The following is an 18,718-nucleotide window of genomic DNA, read 5'->3' as shown; positions in this document are numbered from 1 at the left end:
AAACCACGTAACTCATTGTCAAATTCGCTGAGAGCAAAGTAGCGGGACCACAATAGGTGCCATCTCATTATTCTTTCACCATGTGTGGAAAATATCAAATAGGACACACAAATAGGAGGAACTCGAAAAAACACCTAACAGAGCGTAGATCTTGTGGTGCTATCACCCTTTCCACTACTGCAACGTATTGAGTTGAGATGGAGCGTTTTTTGGCGACTGCAGCAGAAATACACTTCGGATCTAGCGTTAGGCTCGATGCTAGCTTTGGGAAGAAGTACTTGGCGATAGACAAGCAGGGCTACTTTACTGAGGCGGCATCCTTTGTTCGGGGAAAATCCGAAACAAAAAATAATAACAAATATAGGAATTATTTTAATATAGAGTATGCTGTTGCAAGTTAAACTTGTAAGCGAATAAACGAAGAGCAATTCAGTTGTAAGGTGAACGTATACATGTAAAGTAAAGCAGTGAATTGTTGAAAATAAAGTAAAGCAAGTGGAGTTGCCTTTAGTTTGTGACTTTTATTCGACAATCCAGTGCTTGAACTCAGAGGAATTATTGTGAGAGAATTGTTTGAATTTTAACGTACCACGTTGATTAATGGATTTGTACATATGCTCCTGATAGCCTAATGAAATTTCAAATCTGACCGTTTTAATGATTCGAATTAAAGCAAATTTGTCTTAAAATTGTTGCGCATTCTCATAAACTTTACGGGCAAGACATTCCCATAGATTTTCAATAATGTCCAGATCTGAGGAAATACGGTTGCCATGCTAAAGTTTCAACGTTTTGGGACACAACCGAAATTTTGATCACACTTGAAGTGTGTAAGGTGCATTCTCCTGTTGATAGATCCAATTAATTGGTACAAATGTTTCACGAATCTCGGGAAAAGATGATTCCAAAAGAGTTTTAAAGCTGTTTCCCGTTTTTTTGTAGTCTACAATTTTCAATTCGAACGTGCCATAGTACTATACTGCTCCTCATACCATAACACCACTTTCACGGAGGTGATGTTGACTGAAATACTTTTCTCCTTTCTTAAGACATGAGAATAATAATTGTATCCATCCGTCCAATTAAAATTGAACTTCTTTTCGTCACTAAATACCACTATTTCCATTCCCGGGATCATTATTTGTAGAAAAACTCCAAGTCATGTGCTCCATGCTGATATCGATTTGACATTTTCAGCGATCTATTAAGCCTTGTTGCCTTCAAACTTTATTAGAATTAAGAAGTTTTCAGCCACACATAATAAATGCTTAAAAAACGATGCCTTTTCATAGCTTTAATGCGCAAATAATTTAGGCAAATTGAGTGCCTCTATTCAAGTGAACCAATAAATCAAGCATAATATTACAACTACTGAAGTTTTACTGCTGCGAAATACCGTTACATGGGATATTATTTTGATGCATGTTTATTTTCGAGCAAAGTGCAGTCTTCACTTGAATTAGCAGAAGCTAGATCAAATGATATTAAAACATTTTCTTCCATAAAAATTATTGCTTCTAATCAAGTGAACCGGACTGTAATTGTGAAATATGTAGGTGACCGCGCACTCAAATTCATATGGAATTCGAATTTATTAATTTGGCTACGTTTTTTAGTTTTTCCTACAATGTTTAATTTGTTTATAAATTTATCAGCATAATTTTAATTAATTCATTTTTTGAAAGCCTAGAAGCTAGTGAGAAATCTTTTTCCGCAATTTTAGTACAAAGTCAATATCAGAAAATTACGTTTTATCATGAAGGTCAAATCTACCAATAAAAACAATTCCAAAAGTACAAAGGCACCATTTCAGAAAAGAAGTGAAAAATATGAGACAGATTTCGTCGATGCATTAAACTATTCCACCAACAATGAAAGTGGTAAAAAAACATCGCAAGTCATCTCGCAACAGTATCTCCAACGACGTCGTTTGGCCGCAGCGAGAAGCATTTCCGAATTTCACTTTAACAAAAAACGCGTTCGTGTACTGAGTTCAGAAAATAAAGTAAGTGAATCGCGTTGCGGGGGTATACTCTATTGGATGTCGCGGGACGCACGCGTGCAAGATAATTGGGCGCTACTGTTTGCTCAGCGTTTGGCGCTTAAATTTGAACTACCACTTCTGATTGTATTTTGCCTTGAACCAAGCTCACCGCACATTACACTCCGTTATTACAAATTCTTACTGGGCGGTTTGGAAGAAGTAGAACGCGAATGTCGCCAAATATGCATTCCCTTCCATTTGTGTTTGGGACCAGTTGACGAGTGTTTGCCAAAAATGGTGCGCTTGCGCAATATCAGTGCGATTGTGTGTGACTTTGACCCTTTACGGGAGGCACAGTTGCGGGTAGAAAAGGTAAAATTGGCACTGCCAGCTGATGTTCCTTTTACCCAAGTAGATGCACACAACGTGGTACCATTATGGGTAACATCTGACAAGCAAGAGTTTGTACCGTATTTTATGCGGCGTAGAATTTACCCGAGATTAGAGGAGTACCTCACTGAATTCCCTCCAGTAATAGAACATCCTTACAACAAGTGTGAAATGGATAGCAGCGAAACTCCTGTAGATTGGGAGTTGGTTCTTGCATCTTTACAGTCCGACCATTCGGTGGATGCAGTTGAATGGGCCCTGCCGGGTTATACAGCGGGATGTTCACAACTACAAAGCTTTTGTGCGACTCGTTTACCCATATATAGTGAGAAACGTAATGACCCAACTGTAAATGCACTGTCCGGACTATCGCCTTGGCTTCACTTTGGTATATCTGGTTAAAAAAAAAAATACATCATAAATATATTTAAATATTCTTCTTGTCCTGGGTTGGTTTTTAGGTCAAATTTCAACACAACGTTGCGTACTCGAAGTAATGCGCCACACTGCTAATTATAAAGCATCTGTTGAGGCGTTTTACGAGGAAGCTATCATTCGTCGTGAATTGGCGGACAATTTCTGCTATTACAATAAAAACTACGACAATCTGAAAGGTTTGTATGCTTGGGCATACAAAACACTTGATGACCACCGCGCAGACGAACGCAATCCTTCCTATACTCTAGCCGAATTCGAACAGGCGCATACACACGATGATCTCTGGAATGCAGCACAAATACAGCTGGTGCGTGAAGGCAAAATGCATAGCTTTTTGCGTGTATATTGGGCAAAAAAAATATTGGAATGGAGTTCTACACCAGAACTGGCTTTAGAATTTGCTATCTACTTAAACGACAAATACAGTTTGGATGGGCGGGATCCAAGCGGCTATGTTGGTGAGCTTTTAATTTAGTTTTCAAGATGTACATGTGTACATACAAATGTTTAAAAACAAGAAAGCATATGTATATTGCTTAAATCGTTAATCGCGTACAATTTATCGTTTTAGGTTGCATGGGAGCAATTGGTGGTTTACATGACCACGCCTACCGCTCGAGACCAATATTTGGTAAAGTAGGTTATATGAACTATAAAGGTTGCCAACGTAAATTCGATGTGGCTGCATTTGTGGCGCGTTATGGTGGCAAAGTTTATGACTAAATGTTATTGATTTATTAGCTTTTCATTTTTTGTAAATGATCGTTGAATTGATGTTAATCTTTGTTAATGTTTAACATTTTCCCCCCTTTTTTTGTCTTTAAAGCAGCAGAGCCTTACCATAAGAAAAATGAAACAAATATATTTGTGCTTACATTACTTTTTGATTGATACTTTATGGAGTAAAATATAAAACCCATACAAACATAATCATTCAAATGCAGATCCAATTTTTTATTTACCCAACTGATGATTTTTAAAGACTTGTTAGCACCGTCATTGGTTATTTGCTTCGATTTCACATTATCCAAAAGAGGTAGTTCAGCAACTGCTACAACAACCATCCGGGTAAGTATTGAATTTTATTACATCTAAAGCTTTATTGACGTTGTTGACGGGTGTTGTTACGGTATGTTTATAAGAGCTTGATGGGGTGCCACAACTTAACTCTTTTTATTTAATGCAGTTGGGATTATATAAATATATATTTTACCTACACACACTCATTAGTGTGATGAATTTTAATTTCTTTTTCACTTGAGTTTCGTTTGCTCGGTGATATTTGTAATAAAATGATAAAATTTTATGTATGTATTTTCCTCATTATAGCGCATTTTATTTTTGGCCAGCAATCAAAAGTTGATTTCGCCAAATCAACCAAAAATTAAAATCTTATGAAAAGCACAAATTCACTTCAGCTAAATTAATCCTTCTCTGCTATCTTTGTCAAGTGATCCTCAATTTCTTTTTCATCTAACACTGTAAATTGTGGCGAGTCCTTGGTGACAATTCCAATTTCAATACCATTTGGCTTGAAGTCGACCTGCAGAACTTGGCACAAACATGTAATAGCTAATTGTATTGCCTTCTCCGTTGATAAATCACTTTTGTATTTTTTCTCCAAATAACTTCTGGCATCTTGTTGTTTTACACCGACAGCTACAGCTTTTAGGCCACAATAATAGCCAGCAGGATCGGTCTTATAGACAGCAGGTCCCAACTCATCATCGTAAGCAATAAGCACCATACCTAAAATTAATTGAAAACTTCATGAAGACTTTGCCTCTATAGTTTTCCACTTAGTAACACTCACTGCATGCTAGCGGGCGCATTTCCGCATTCTGGGTATACACTTGATTAACATCTGCTATACGGCGACATAAAACATCTACGGGTATATCATAGCCGAATTTGTAACGGAAGTTTGCAGCTTCGTAGCGAGCTTTTTGCACTTGGGAACGGCTATCAGCTACAATGTTACAACAGAGATTAATAAAGATGATCATTTGAATATTTTAGTTTATATATTTACATATGCGCCCTGTCATAACACAGCCAATATTTTTAGTGATACGAAATAAGTGTGTTACAGTTTCCGGATCAATTAGCTTCTCCGCAACCTTTTTTTGTGTGGCTACTACCGCGCAGTCTTTGCCTTTCAACGCCACCGATGTAAGACCTTCATGATCAATAGACTTGAAGGCATACTCTGAAGATATAGAGGTTTGGTTAACACAGATAATGAAGTATGCTAAATAGGTTCAAACTCGAAATTTTCTTCTTACCCACTTGGTAGAGGCGACCCTCAGGCGAAAAAATAGTAATATGTCTGTCAAAGCCGGCTGAACTACCACGCGACATCTTTCAATTCCGCACACAAATTAAATAACTGCAAAATTTTAAAAATAGTATGTTGTTCCACGTATTATACTGGTTTTAATACGAAAAAAGATTTAAATTTGCAAAATTACCTAGATGAAACAAAATTCCACGGATGACCAGCAAATTGTAAATTCTAGCTCTTCTTCTTTCGTTGATATTTGTTCACATTTGACAATCAACCAGTCATTCCAACCTATAATAAAGTTGCCATATAACAATGTGGAACTTTTTTTTTTGTATTTACAAAACTTACACTTGTACCAAATTAGGTACATGACACTGCAGTAGGTAATCAAGGCGAATTGAGTATCAATGGTGGCGCCATTAAAAACAGTTACTTTATTTATCACGATTTTGACAAGTCTGATGTCAGGTCAGTTCGCAATACAAAACAAACAATGGTAGGAAAAATTACGAGTTTGTGACACGTGATTAAAAAATTGTCATGAAAGCTGTGGATTAAGCCATGATTATTTTACTTTAAGCCTATTTAGTATAAAGCGGTTGTTACCTAGTTCTTAAGTCGGACCTCTTGGTTGCCAGGTGATTCTGGATGTAAATAATAACCATTTTTCAAACTGCAGCAACAAATATAAAGAAGGATTGCATTTCTAGGGCTTTCTGATTTTTTTTATTCATTTCACGTAATTGCTACATCGCGATTTCGAAATGGGAAAATGCCAGAAGATACGAGTTGCCAAATCTAGAAATTACGATAGGTTTTAAGCGTTTGTATATACAATATGTGGCTAGAAAGTATATGTGTGTAAAATTTCTTGTTTTTGCTCGTTTCCATTGTCCCGATTTACACGAGGAGATATCTGGAAGGAATACACTGGAAATTCTCTTTTGATGTTTCATTCGCGTACACACGGGCAAAATTGTTTTCGGCAACATTTTGACATTTAATACTTTATCATCGTCTGGTTCGGATGTATTCTATCTAGCATGCGCTTACATGTAAAGCAAAGAGCGTTCGACAACAGTTTCTTAAATATATGTATGAAAAATGCAAACTGGTTAAATAATAAATAATTTTTTGTTTTTTTTTATTGAAATTTATTTATAAATTCTTGTACTTGAATGAAAAAAATTAAATTAAAAATACTTCATATGTAAATAATTAACTTAAAATTAACTTGGGTATCTAGAAATACAGGGAAAAATTAGAAATCAACATAAACATGTCCCATAACTATTTTAAATTATACATACTTTACTAGCAAAAATAATCGTGCATATCCCAAGCAGCGTTCGAATGTTTGTCATCGTTGTTATCTTCCGTTTGATTGAAAACCAATACATAACTTAGAACTTTCTTCCACAAAAGAAGAAAACGAATGAAGCAACTGTCAAAAATTGTTTTAAGATAAGAAATACGAATAAGAAGAGCAAAGCGTGTCGCCGAGTACGGGAGACAAAATCCCTTCTCTCTTCCTCGACCGTCCTTCGCCTATGAACAAAATGTTTCCCTTCCAGATGTCTCCTCGTGTAAATCGGGGCATTGTTTTCGCCTACTCTTCTTCTTGAAAAACAATTAGTTCCCCTTCCTTTTGTTTGCTTATTGATGGACTCTTACGACACGGCGAATTCGGAAGGCGGAATCTTCTTCTCTATCATTCTTGGTATTCAGCGATAATTTAAGTGTGTGAAGCCAAGGCGAATTTATTACAGGTGGCAGCAAACACATATAAGTAAAACCCTACATGTATTTGTTGTTGCGTGTGGTCCAAGCATCACGTCAAAATCAGTAATCAAATGTAAACATACCAATACATACAAACAAAGCATATCATTTTGACGTAAGCCATACCTACGGCGAAAAATTCAGCTGGGTGAATGCTGTCACCTTAATAAATCCACCTTGGATTCACTAAAGCAAGTTGTGTTGCCATTAGTTTTGCCTTTATTTAAGGGGTTATATACCTTGTGTTTTTCAAAAAAATCAAAATAAATGTTATTTCTTTATCGTAAAGTACAATCCCTTGAGAACATTTTCCAAAAATTTCATAGAGATCTGAGCAATAGATCGAAAGTTACAGCGTTTTAAATTGTGCGTCGTCACAACGTAACGTAACTAAACTTGAAACTTTAAACGCGATTATCTCAAAAACGTGTTTTTCCAAAAATGCTTTTGCGGTGGACGCGATTGCAAAAAATGTATTCAACCGATTTTTATAATTTTTTTTTTAAATTGTTCGTAATTGATGTCGCCTCTTAGTGAACGATCAACTTTTTATGTATAAATTTTTATTTTGCAGATATGAATTTTTTAATGCCAATTTTAGGACTGTAGAAGTGGAGTTTTTTAAAAACATGTTCCTATTTTCACAAAAATCAAAATATTTAATATATTGATCGTTCACTAAGAAGATATAACCCTATACTAATGAAATCTTTTCGATTTTTTGATTTCAGTTGACTTGGTGGACTTGAATCGCGTCCACCGCAAGCCTCTTCCAAAAAAAGGGTCTTGGGGGAAAACACCATAACTCCGCCATTTTTAAATATTTTTACACAAACAAAGCCTTTTTTTTTCTTTAAACATTGTAATATCCAATAATAAAAACTTTTACACAATAAAATTATTGCTACATATCTTTAAAAAAACCCAACTTTCGCTAATTTCACCGGTATATAACCCCTTAACAATCCAGTGATCGAAATCAGAGGAATTAATGTGAAACGTTTTATTTGGAAAAAAACGTAACAAATTCAGTACAATATGTATCGACATACTCAAGGCGAATTGAGTATTTATTCTATATTTCTTGGTACATACTTAATGATTAAATAAATAAAACGAATTGTAGCACATGCCCGTGTACTATTTATTATACCGTGGACCATTTGTTTGTAGCTATCTGGTTCCATGAGTTCGGTTATTGTTTTCAGGTCGGTCCATTTTCTAATGTGGTCCAGCCATGGTATTTTCCTTCTTTCCACCCCTCAGCGTCTCTCGATTTTCCTTTGCATCGTTGTAAGATTAAAACATGCAATTTTTCTCCGTTTTATTGCACTTCAAATATATTCCTTTGGGTTGTGCCCTTTGTAGAACTGCATTATTTGTTATTTTTTCGTCCAATTTATTTTCATTATTTTGCTACATCACTTGTAAAACACTTCAAGGCATTTTATGCTCGTATTTTTTAATATCCTCGTTTCTGATTCATACAGGAGAGCCTTCCAAATGAAACATTTCAAGAATCGTATCTTTACAGGTTATTAAGGGTGTTGAAAAAAGAATATAAAAGGTTTAAGGCGGTAATAGTTTGAACCAAAAATTATTAACAAGCCAGGGCCAGTAAACTAACAGTTTTGGAGAAAACTTTTTATTTCTCTTCAAACGAGTGTCGAACGGCCATTGTACAAAATTACAATCTATGTAATACAAACGGCTTATCAAACACGAAAACCGCTAATATGCTACTCAAGTAGCTTGATCAAACGGAAATTTTTGAAAACCTAGTTTGACAAACCGCTTGAGTAGTGTACTTCGCGCTCAACATACTATAGAATATTTAAAAACCGTTAGTTTGTGCACCCATGTTTATCAATACATTTTTTTACTTCTTATTAACAGTTTATTGCTTGATGGAAACTTCTTTACTACACACATATGATGTTTACATAAACCACGACACGAATAAGACAATTATAGCATGGACTTGTAGTATTTATCTGGCAAAAATCCGTCCAATTCTAGCTGACTTGCATTCTCTGGATAGCAGGCGTAGTGTTTGAAATCATTTACTCCGACATCAGTAAGTAATTCCTCATCGATGAAGAAGTTACCAGTGCAGGTTCGCGGATCACGGCAAAGTATTACATATGCGGCATCGGCCATTACCTCAGGTTTACGAGAATATTTAGCTCCCTCGGCACCGCGTAACATCTCAATCGCGGCCGTGTGAATAATCGTGCGTGGCCATAGTGCATTCACAGCTACCCCTTGTGCCTTGAACTCTTCTGCCATACCCAGTACACACATTGACATACCATATTTGGCTATAGTATAGGCAACATTTGATCCAAACCAACGTGGGTTTAGTGTAAGGGGTGGGGAAATATTTAAAATGTGTCCATGACTACTCTTTAATATATAAGGCAGACATTCTTTTGAACTAGAAAAATTTGTGTTAAATTTGTATTAATCAGTTCTCACTTATTTTCTCACACTAAAAATGTGCCTCTACTGTTAATTCCATTCATTAGATCGTATCGTTTCATGTCGGTATTCAATGTTGACGTCAGTGATATTGCGCTGGCATTGTTAACCAAAATATCAATTCCGCCGAATTTCTGCACTGCTTGCTGGACCGCTGATCGCACTTGTGTCTCATCGCGTACGTCGACAACGCATGCCAATGCCTTACCACCAGCTTTTTCAACTACATATTTGTGGTATTAAAAAATGTAAATTACAGTTTAGCAATTAGCATTTAGAAATTTCCTACTTTCTTCTGCGGCTGTATAAATAGTTCCTGGTAGTTTGGGGTGTGGATCAGCTGTTTTTGCAGCTACTACAATGTTCGCACCATCTCGCGCAGCTTTCAATGCAATCGCCTTACCGATTCCCCGAGACGCTCCAGTAATAAAGAGTGTTTTTCCACGTAATGCTCTAAGTATATGCAATTAATTACTAAAACTTTATGCCTGGCATTTGCAAATGTTTTTTACCCAACGTTCTGCATACTGCTTTCTAGAAATGTATCTTCCACTCTCAACAGTCTATCAAATTCAACTGATCTTGTGCATATACATAAGCAATTGATAAAGTTGTTGTTGCAAAAAGTACAAAGTGCGGAGCTAAAGTTAACGAATGATGATATACCAATTTAGATTTCACGTTCATAGTATATACAAAAGAATGTAAGAGTACATCGTGGTACATAAAATAATAAAAATAAAATAAAATTGAATAAAATTCATATCCTTTCGCTCTCGATATCTAGAAAACGAGGTCTCAAAGAATGAATTAGCGAACATCGTCAATAGTTATGCGCCCCAATCCACATCTCAAGAACGAAAATAGGAATTGGGAGCTTTATAAACCAACGAGAGAAGGGAAGCAAGATTGGAATACGAGTTGGGATTTTGAATTTTTTTTTTCTTCCACCAAAGCGCCACGGGTAAGTGGGTCTCTAAGTCATTTTTACGACTGATGGGTATACTATTCTGGAAAGTTACGAATCAAAACGCTTTGGATGCTGTGTTATATTTGAAATGTTATGCTGTGTATAATTGAAAAAAAAAAACAAACACAACTTTAACAAAAAAAGAAATGATTTACTTTTATAAAAATAATTATAAAATATACAATACCACCGGACTTTTTAAAATATTTATAAAAATTTTGGATACACGTAGATATTTATATAAATCTTATAGCTTCGAAAAGTATTTCTCAGGGAGAAAAAAATCTGATATCAGTTTGTCGGCATTTTCCGGGAAGCATGCATATCGTTTCAATTCATTCACGCCTTCTTCAATTACCACTTCTTCATCGATAAAGAAATTTCCTGTACAAGAACTTGGATCTCGACAAAGTATTGCATACGCTGCATCGGCCATTATTTCAGGTGTGCGCGAATATTGAACAGCTCCTTCTCCTTGTAACATTTTCACTGCATCCGTGTAGATGGCGGTGCGTGGCCATAATGCATTCACCGCTAAGCCTTTGTCTCTGAACTCCTCAGCCATACCGAGTACACACATTGACATGCCGTATTTGGCCATGGTATAAGCAACATGATTACCAAACCAATGTGGCGCCATGACGAGTGGCGGTGAAATGTTTAAAATGTGCCCATGTTTGCTCTTCAACAGGTGTGGTATGCATGCCTTCGATCTACAGGAGCAGAAATATAATAAATTAATATATACTTAAAAAAATAAATTACATCTCCTAATCACTTACACCAAAAATGTGCCTCTCGTATTGATGTTGTGCATCAAGTCGTAGCGCTTCATATCCGTTTCAAGTGTTGGAGTTAGGGCAATTGCACTGGCATTGTTAATTAAAATGTCAATACCTCCGAATTTATCTACAGCTGCCTGAACAGCCTTGCGTACTTGCTCTTCGTCTCGCACATCCACAACACATGCTAACGCTTTGCCACCTTCACGTTCAACTGCATTTGGAGTAAATTGATTTATTATCTTATTTTCTAACGAAACTAAACATTTTGTGGGCATTTACTTTCTTTTGCCGCACTGTAAATTGTGCCGGCTAATTTCGGATGAGGATCCGCTGTTTTTGCCGCTATGACAATGTTCGCTCCATCACGTGCTGCCTTTAGGGCTATTGCTTTGCCAATACCTCTAGAGGCGCCGGTTATGAATATTGTCTTTCCACGCAATTTCCTAAAACAAATCAAAGCTTATTTATGAATTTTTTGTAGATACATACGTACTGGAAATATATTGCACTTACCCGTTAATTCTCATTTTTTTAATTAAAGAATTTCTGAACTTGCTTTCTCAATTTTCTTTCAAAGTTCAATGTTCATCGAAGTGGGCCTATGCAGTTAAGTTATTGTTTCACCAGTCAGAATGCGATTGATGGACTCTTGAGGTAATCAAAATAATGATAATAATGTAAAAGCTAGGGCACTCCTCACAAACGAATTAGAAATGGTTTTATACTGGTTAACTATGGTATTCGATTTTAATCGAAATTTATTAAGGAAATTAACAAAGGAAAAATAAAATACATATTCGATATTTGTAATATTTTTGGCTAGAATTTAGTATAATGCCGATCGCTTTGGAAAAAACGGTAAAAAGGGGGTGATAGAGGGGTGTATCCCCATCTTAAAACTGAAAACAGAACCTGCCGGAGGCTTATAGTTTTTAAGTAATTTAATGTTAAAGTTCTATAATTTAGCGAAAAGTTGGTGTTGCCATACACCTGAAATGAAAACGAAGTTCGCACGCAGGGATGTTCAGTGGAAGGTTCATTGTAAAACTGCAGTATTTTTTGCTGTAATTTAAAGTTGAGAAATGAATTTGAAAATAAAAACATACAACTCATTTAAACTTAAAAACAATGATATTAAGCGTATCACAAAAAATAATAAAGTAATTAAAATTAAATTAAATTAATTAACACAGTATTTTTGCGTGGAACTCTTTATCGCGTAGGCGGCCTTCGGCCGCGCTTCATAAAAATAACCCTCATCTGTCCTACTCCGGCTACGCAATCCACAGTATTTTTGCGTAGAACTCCTTTTCGCGTGGGCGGCCTTCGGCCGCGCTTCAAAAAAATAACCCTCATCAGTCCAACTCCGGCTACGCAATCCACAGTATTTTTGCGTAGAACTCCTTTTCGCGTGGGCGGCCTTCGGCCGCACTTCAAAAAAATAACCCTCATCAGTCCAACTCCGGCTACGCAATCCACAGTATTTTTGCGTAGAACTCCTTTTCGCGTGGGCGGCCTTCGGCCGCACTTCAAAAAAATAACCCTCATCTGTCCTACTCCGGCTACGCAATCCACAGTATTTTTGCGTAGAACTCCTTTTCGCGTGGGCGGCCTTCGGCCGCGCTTGAAAAAAATAACCCTCATCAGTCCAACTCCGGCTACGCAGTGCACAGTATTTCTGCGTAAAACTCCTTTCCGTGTTAAAACCATTGAACCCAAAATTAAAACGTCATATGCGTGTATGTAGTAACCAGGCACAATAACCCCCATTCCCATCATTAACACTAAACTCAAGTACTTAATTTTTGTTTTCATTTGCAGGCATCCGGCAACACCATACTGTTGTAATTCCAATCTTCTTCTTGTTCGCGCTTAAAATTGGAATGTGATTGCATAGGCAAATGAATTTGCATTTAATTTTAATAGATATAATTAGAATATTAGCATAAAAATCGGTACAAACACGCGTGTGAGTGTATATTTGGTGATTTATAGTGAAATGTTAAAAAATATAGAGTGTAATGTGGCAAATTATACTGATGTTCCCAAGGGCATTTTGAATGTAAATAATTAAAAAATTATTATTTCCCGATTAATTTAAAGTTATAAAGAGTGTTCCTTAACACCTCACTAACATCTCCACCAAGTTTCATTAAAAAAAACATTATAGTTTGCCAGAAATTCCAAGATCGGCATTGTTCTAAATTCCAGCCATATTTTTTAACGGCTTAAAAATAATTTTTAATTTCGTAAAACTTATTGTACACTTGACGACCATGGAAAAGGGTGTTTTTGGCGGTGGTGTTATTGTATGTACAAAATTTGATTGCTTTGCTTTGCAACCCTGTCGGCCGGCAAAGTGCTTCGTGCAAAAGTTTTTTCTGTTTATGTTGTCAGTCTAAAAAATGGCAGAAAAATAAATTATTTTCATTTCTCGTATGTTATTGTCGACTACTGGTATAATTGGTATTTATTGACAAAGGTAGATGTATTGTTTGTGCGAAAACATATTAGGAAAATAACAAACTGAAGAAAGAATGTTGGAGAACGAAGTATTAGCGCTGCAAAATCAATTGACCATCGCACGCAATGAAATCAACAAATTGAGGTAGGATTAAAAAAACGTACCATTGGCAAATTTATATGTTTCATTGCCTTTATCAATTTACAGACAACAAGTGCGAAATTTGCAGCATGTGCAGCGGAAAGATATTGATGGTGTGGCTCGTTTGCTGCGAGAATTTCGTTGCGAGGGCTGCCGTCGACAAACTGCAGAGGAAAACACAAGAAACAGCAATGTTTCACCCAAGCAAAATCAGCAGAGTGAAGTAAATGATATTTGCAATTTTACTCGAAGCGGTTTCAGCACATGAATGAGATTGGGAATGAGCCTACATACTATAACTTGCATTCAACTACAACTACACATTCCCCCTCGAATTCATGCAGATGCCTATTAATGTAATTGTATAAAAAAATGTTTTAATCGTTAATCGTTCTAGGATTCTAATGCGGAGGCGTGCGGAGGTGTGCGTTGGCAGCAAATTGGCATAATACGTACTGCTTTTCCCGAAAAGCGTGCTGTACCGAGGCAGTCAAGTGTGGGTGGTCGCTTGCGAGGTATTGTTGAGTTGAACACTGATACATTCACAAATCCAGAGCACGCGCTGGAGGGATTAGAGGAATATTCCCATATGTGGCTAATTTACCACTTTCACAAAAATAATGCACATCCGAAGGCCAAGGTCGCACCGCCACGTTTAGGTGGTGAGCGTGTGGGCGTATTCTCAACCCGCTCTCCACATCGACCCTGCCCTATAGGCTTATCTTTGGTGGAAATTGAAAAAGTGGATGGTGCGTCGATTACGTTCTTTGGAACGGACATGGTTGATGGCACACCGTTATTGGATATTAAACCATACATTCCTTTTTATGATTCGCCAGTACTGCCCATGGACTCGGGTATATATATATTTTTGTGTATGTTAAAATTGAGGCAAATTTTAATATGTTCTCATAATATACACTGTACAGGTCGTGTATCTGTTGGACCACTAGAAACATTGGATTTTTATGATTCTCGACAGGACCCGGATGGTGAAGAATCAGAGCTGGAGCTGTTGGCAGCAGGTGCAACGGGTGGCAGTAATAGTAGTAGTGATGATGCTGTTGTCGGTGTTGGCAATCATCATATTTCAACACCGCCTAATATTGTAAACAATGCTTCGCCACCATTGAGTGCTGTCAAGGTACCCAACTGGGTGGCAGGAAGTCACCGCTTGAAAGTTTGCTTCAACGAACGTGCTGAGTCACAATTACAAGAGTTACAAGTGCACCGACAGTGTATTATAGATATATTGGAGGCAGATCCCCGTTCCGTATATCTTCGTACTAAATACGGTTCACAGATATTTACGTTTCAATTAAGTGAAGTAACTGTTACATGTAAATTCGATGACAAAGCCGCGATGGTAACGGTAGTACAGATACGCAGAACGGAAAATGTGCAAGACGAAGAAGTGCCGGAGTAATGGAACAACAACTAATAAAGAAAGAGCTTTTTATATGTACCAATGGTGTGGTGAATACTTTTGTATAGAGTATGCACATAATTACTGTTGAGAAGATACAGGGGCTAAAATTACATAAATATAGAAATAAACATAAATTATACTATTCGTAGTATATGCTAATGTCACACGGTTACATATTATGATTGCTTCAGATACTCTTAACTAATGCAGATCCAGTGAAGCTGCTGCTGCTACTACACGCGCTACACGCGTTTAAGTTGCTACCGCTACCAGCTACGATTTATTGACAAATGTATTTTATTATAAAACTAGCTCTGTTTTTGCATTTTCACTACCTTTTTTTATAAGTTTTAGTTCTAGTGTTAATATTATTTATTTGTATTTCGTTACGCTTGAAATAGATTTTAAACTATGTTTAAAACATATCGTCTAGAGAACAAAATATCGATGACAATTATAGCAGCAATTTAAGTAAATAAATGTTGGAAGTATGACTTGTAAATTTAGTAAAATGTGTATATTTTTAGGAGCGGTGGGTATTTGGATTAGTTGACTTGATCAAGGGCTAAAACATATTTTTTAAGTGTATAGTTAAATTATTTTTTTCTAATTATCATCTAGTATTAAAGGAGTGTGCATGGATGTGTGAGTAAAGCAACTATAGTCCCTGTGAGCAGGGATGTGTCATTTGAACACCATAGAATATGCTCACAGTGTGGCCTGCTTGTCGTAGAAGGCGACTAAAAGGCTAAAGTAGGCAACATTTCAAGGCGCATTCATTAAAGATGGTGGCACTAGACCAACAACAATGTTTTGCACGTTCGACTGTCAAACAAAACATTGGCGAAATAGAAGACAAAAAATAAATAATACCGAAATGACCCGGATTTATATCCGGGCAAGGACTGTCACTCCAGCAGCATTCCCCGTATGTAAGTATGGGGAATGTTTATGCTGCTACAACAACAACAACAACAACATCAAAAAATAAATTTGCTTTGCTTGATTCTGGGCTGACAGCCACATGGACACGGCGAAAGAAAAAAAAGCAAATCAGCTGATTTACCGATACCACCTTTAATAGATTCGCCTTGTAACATTTTTCTCTACTTTTTTGTTTGGTTTAGTCTAAAATTTTGTGAACTGGAAATTATTCTTATTGTTATTTGTTGTGTTCTTTGTGTTATATTTATTTTATTTTACTTAATTTTGATTTGTTTATATATTTTTTTAATTTGTTTAATTTGACTTTACTCTAATTTAATTTTAATTGTTTTTATTTTATTTTACTTTTTATTTATTCTAATGTAATATAATACAAATTCCTTTTTAATTTTATTTTATATTTTTTACTTTGTTTAACTTTATTTTTTTCTGTTTTGTTTCACTTTATTTTATTTTATTAATTAATTAATGATTATTTTAAATTGCAAATAGCCACCTTAAAATTCATTTTCAGCTTTATGTAGCTCAGTTATTTTTTCTTTAATTTTAGTTGCTTTCCACATTAAATAATTACATAAAGAGAATACTATATGTGCAATATCTATACATAAGCCGAAAATGTCCACTGTCACTTTAACTTGGGAGGAATTCCTACAAGAAGCTGCAGAGTTTCAAAAAATCTCAGAGCGTCTGGGTGATGTTTGGAGTTTATATAAAAAGGTAATATTTATTTACTCATTGTTAAACCTAAAAAAATTGTTCATATTGCAGGATGACGAAGAGGGCAACACATATCTCATATACCAACAAAAAATACCAAACATTGCTGATATAAAAAGCTCTAAAGATACTTTGGAGGAGAGTGATTATGTTGTGAAAGATGAAAGTGCAATTGCGACTCCGCCAACCAACGAACTATTAAAAGTTGAATACCACATCTTATACAGTATATCATATCAAGTTCCTGTACTATATTTTCGTATCTTCCGCAGTGGTTAGTATGTTTTCTTTGCAAAGAATGGTGTTTGACAATGTCAAATTATTTGTCATATGATTTATTTGCCACTTAGATGGTAGCTTAGTGAATCTTGAAGATGCCTGGCACATCTTTAGTGGCTACGGCGGCAATGCCAGCCAGCCAACCAATGCAGACATGCTAAGTATTATGACACAGTTGGATCATCCGGTTTTGCGTAAACCGTATATTTCAATACATCCCTGTCGCACAGCCGAGTTGTTAGCACAAGCCGGACTCAGTCGAAATCGTGTACTTACATTTATCAGTTTGATGGGACCCTATGTACAACTGGCTTTAAGAAATGAATATGGCATAGAGTTTACAGATATTTAACCGGATGTTCATACATACATACATACGTATGTGATATGCGCACTAAAAAGTCAAAAGAATACTTACACATGTTTTTTAATCAAAAAATGCAACGCAGAAAGTATGCGCACTATTTATTGCTATGCATCTATGTATGTATGTATTATGCATACATATGTATTTAATTGCATTTAGTTTATTAACATTTAAAATTACATAAACAAGTTAACAATTATAAAATTAAATAAATTATTCATCTATACAGCAAAAGTAAACAATATTACACACTAGTCAATATTGGACCATTGCTTACATTTACAAAAACCATAAGCCATGAGTTGTGCCAAAACAATTTGATTCAATTACCAAATTTCTTATTCTAAGTACTTTAAAGTTAAAATCAAAAGCTGCAGAAAATGCTTTGTAATTAAGTTAGTTTTTCCATCGAATATTTCGTGTTATAATTGTACTAAATTTCTAAGTTGCATGAAATTTTATTCAACATAAGCAGATGTATATTTGTTTACATTAACTGTAAATGCATATGTATTTATTAGTATATATGGAATTTTTAAGTATTTATTTCCCTAATTGTCATACTATTTAATGCTAATTAAGAATAATTATATGTATTTTATATACATATTTGGACATGAAATCGCGTTTTCCAGTTATAAAAGTCAAAAAAAGCGCGCTGAATGAATAAAATGTACAACTAGCATTCGTATAAACAAGCACATTCTTATCCGTTTTGGGAATTTGATAAAAGGAAAATTGATTTCTAAAATAGTTTTCAACTGTGACAAAAACTGTCTCAACAAATGTGGCAAGCGTTTGAGCAGTGAAAGCTTTTGTGCAATATTGGGTTTTCAAAGTTTAAGTGAAAGCTTATTCATGATTTTGAATTCATTATATTTGGTGCTTTGCCTTTTAATCGGGATTTACAATGGATACACATTTCGAGTGATTAAATGTTTGTTGTGCTGTGATACTTTCGCCAAGGGGCTAGCCAATTGTAAACATGTTGATGTTCATATACATACATATGTATGTTTCGCAACTTTTATGCCGTGAGCTAGTGAGCATTTCACTTTAGATGTATGTACTAAGTTTTTTCACTGCAGCGTTTGTGCAGATTTGTTTTTGGAAACAGGTTTTATATATGTGCAAGCTCAAAAAAAAAAAACATTCCACGTTAGATAGGACGTTGTTTTGTACATGCTTTATTTAAAGTATAATAAAATTTTTGGTTAAACAATTTTTGCTAAATTTGGTATTAATTATTTTGACTA

At 35.6% G+C, this 18,718-nt stretch overlaps 6 protein-coding genes across 10 annotated transcripts; 3 read left to right on the top strand and 3 right to left on the bottom strand.

Moving 5' to 3' along the window:
• Positions 1-1,383: 1,383 nt before the first annotated feature.
• Positions 1,384-3,864, top strand: LOC129245149 (deoxyribodipyrimidine photo-lyase-like). 3 transcript variants are annotated; one of them, XM_054883164.1, is made up of 5 exons: positions 1,384-1,552; positions 1,724-2,762; positions 2,836-2,988; positions 3,061-3,270; positions 3,384-3,864. In XM_054883164.1, the coding sequence occupies exons 1-5, from the start codon at positions 1,403-1,405 to the stop codon at positions 3,533-3,535; spliced, it is 1,704 nt and encodes a 567-aa protein (XP_054739139.1). In that variant the 5' UTR covers positions 1,384-1,402; the 3' UTR covers positions 3,536-3,864. The 3 variants fall into 3 exon arrangements, with proteins under 3 accessions (XP_054739139.1, XP_054739138.1, XP_054739140.1); XM_054883163.1 differs by having other exon boundaries at positions 1,393-1,552; positions 2,836-3,270; positions 3,384-3,861; XM_054883165.1 differs by having other exon boundaries at positions 1,395-1,552; positions 1,686-2,762; positions 2,836-3,270; positions 3,384-3,861.
• Positions 3,865-4,124: 260 nt separating this feature from the next.
• Positions 4,125-5,377, bottom strand: LOC129245150 (proteasome subunit alpha type-6). Of its 2 annotated transcripts, XM_054883167.1 has the most exons (5): positions 5,284-5,377; positions 5,098-5,201; positions 4,845-5,021; positions 4,626-4,781; positions 4,125-4,561 (listed from the first exon to the last, which is right to left on the bottom strand). In XM_054883167.1, the coding sequence occupies exons 2-5, from the start codon at positions 5,171-5,173 to the stop codon at positions 4,236-4,238; spliced, it is 735 nt and encodes a 244-aa protein (XP_054739142.1). In that variant the 5' UTR covers positions 5,174-5,201; positions 5,284-5,377; the 3' UTR covers positions 4,125-4,235. The 2 variants fall into 2 exon arrangements, with proteins under 2 accessions (XP_054739142.1, XP_054739141.1); XM_054883166.1 differs by having other exon boundaries at positions 5,098-5,325.
• Positions 5,378-8,449: 3,072 nt separating this feature from the next.
• Positions 8,450-9,944, bottom strand: LOC129243855 (hydroxysteroid dehydrogenase-like protein 2). The gene is made up of 4 exons (XM_054881233.1): positions 9,875-9,944; positions 9,652-9,815; positions 9,372-9,585; positions 8,450-9,318 (listed from the first exon to the last, which is right to left on the bottom strand). The coding sequence occupies exons 1-4, from the start codon at positions 9,886-9,888 to the stop codon at positions 8,850-8,852; spliced, it is 861 nt and encodes a 286-aa protein (XP_054737208.1). The 5' UTR covers positions 9,889-9,944; the 3' UTR covers positions 8,450-8,849.
• Positions 8,868-18,103, top strand: LOC129243857 (ubiquitin-like-conjugating enzyme ATG10). The gene is made up of 4 exons (XM_054881235.1): positions 8,868-8,958; positions 16,647-16,816; positions 16,868-17,090; positions 17,167-18,103. The coding sequence occupies exons 2-4, from the start codon at positions 16,715-16,717 to the stop codon at positions 17,445-17,447; spliced, it is 606 nt and encodes a 201-aa protein (XP_054737210.1). The 5' UTR covers positions 8,868-8,958; positions 16,647-16,714; the 3' UTR covers positions 17,448-18,103.
• Positions 8,878-15,653, top strand: LOC129243854 (uncharacterized). Of its 2 annotated transcripts, XM_054881231.1 has the most exons (5): positions 8,878-8,958; positions 13,600-13,725; positions 13,789-13,945; positions 14,120-14,579; positions 14,652-15,653. In XM_054881231.1, the coding sequence occupies exons 2-5, from the start codon at positions 13,655-13,657 to the stop codon at positions 15,146-15,148; spliced, it is 1,185 nt and encodes a 394-aa protein (XP_054737206.1). In that variant the 5' UTR covers positions 8,878-8,958; positions 13,600-13,654; the 3' UTR covers positions 15,149-15,653. The 2 variants fall into 2 exon arrangements, with proteins under 2 accessions (XP_054737206.1, XP_054737205.1); XM_054881230.1 differs by lacking the exon at positions 8,878-8,958 and having other exon boundaries at positions 13,450-13,725.
• LOC129243856 (hydroxysteroid dehydrogenase-like protein 2) lies at positions 10,499-11,846 on the bottom strand. The gene is made up of 4 exons (XM_054881234.1): positions 11,631-11,846; positions 11,397-11,560; positions 11,115-11,328; positions 10,499-11,045 (listed from the first exon to the last, which is right to left on the bottom strand). Exons 1-4 carry the CDS (start codon positions 11,642-11,644, stop codon positions 10,580-10,582), a joined length of 858 nt encoding a protein of 285 aa, XP_054737209.1. The 5' UTR covers positions 11,645-11,846; the 3' UTR covers positions 10,499-10,579.
• Positions 18,104-18,718: the final 615 nt, after the last annotated feature.

Source organism: Anastrepha obliqua, chromosome 4, assembly GCF_027943255.1.
Source record: "Anastrepha obliqua isolate idAnaObli1 chromosome 4, idAnaObli1_1.0, whole genome shotgun sequence".
NCBI classification, from domain to species: domain Eukaryota; kingdom Metazoa; phylum Arthropoda; class Insecta; order Diptera; family Tephritidae; genus Anastrepha; species Anastrepha obliqua.
Note: the sequence above shows the minus strand (reverse complement) of the source record. Positions and strands in the feature narration are given on the sequence as shown.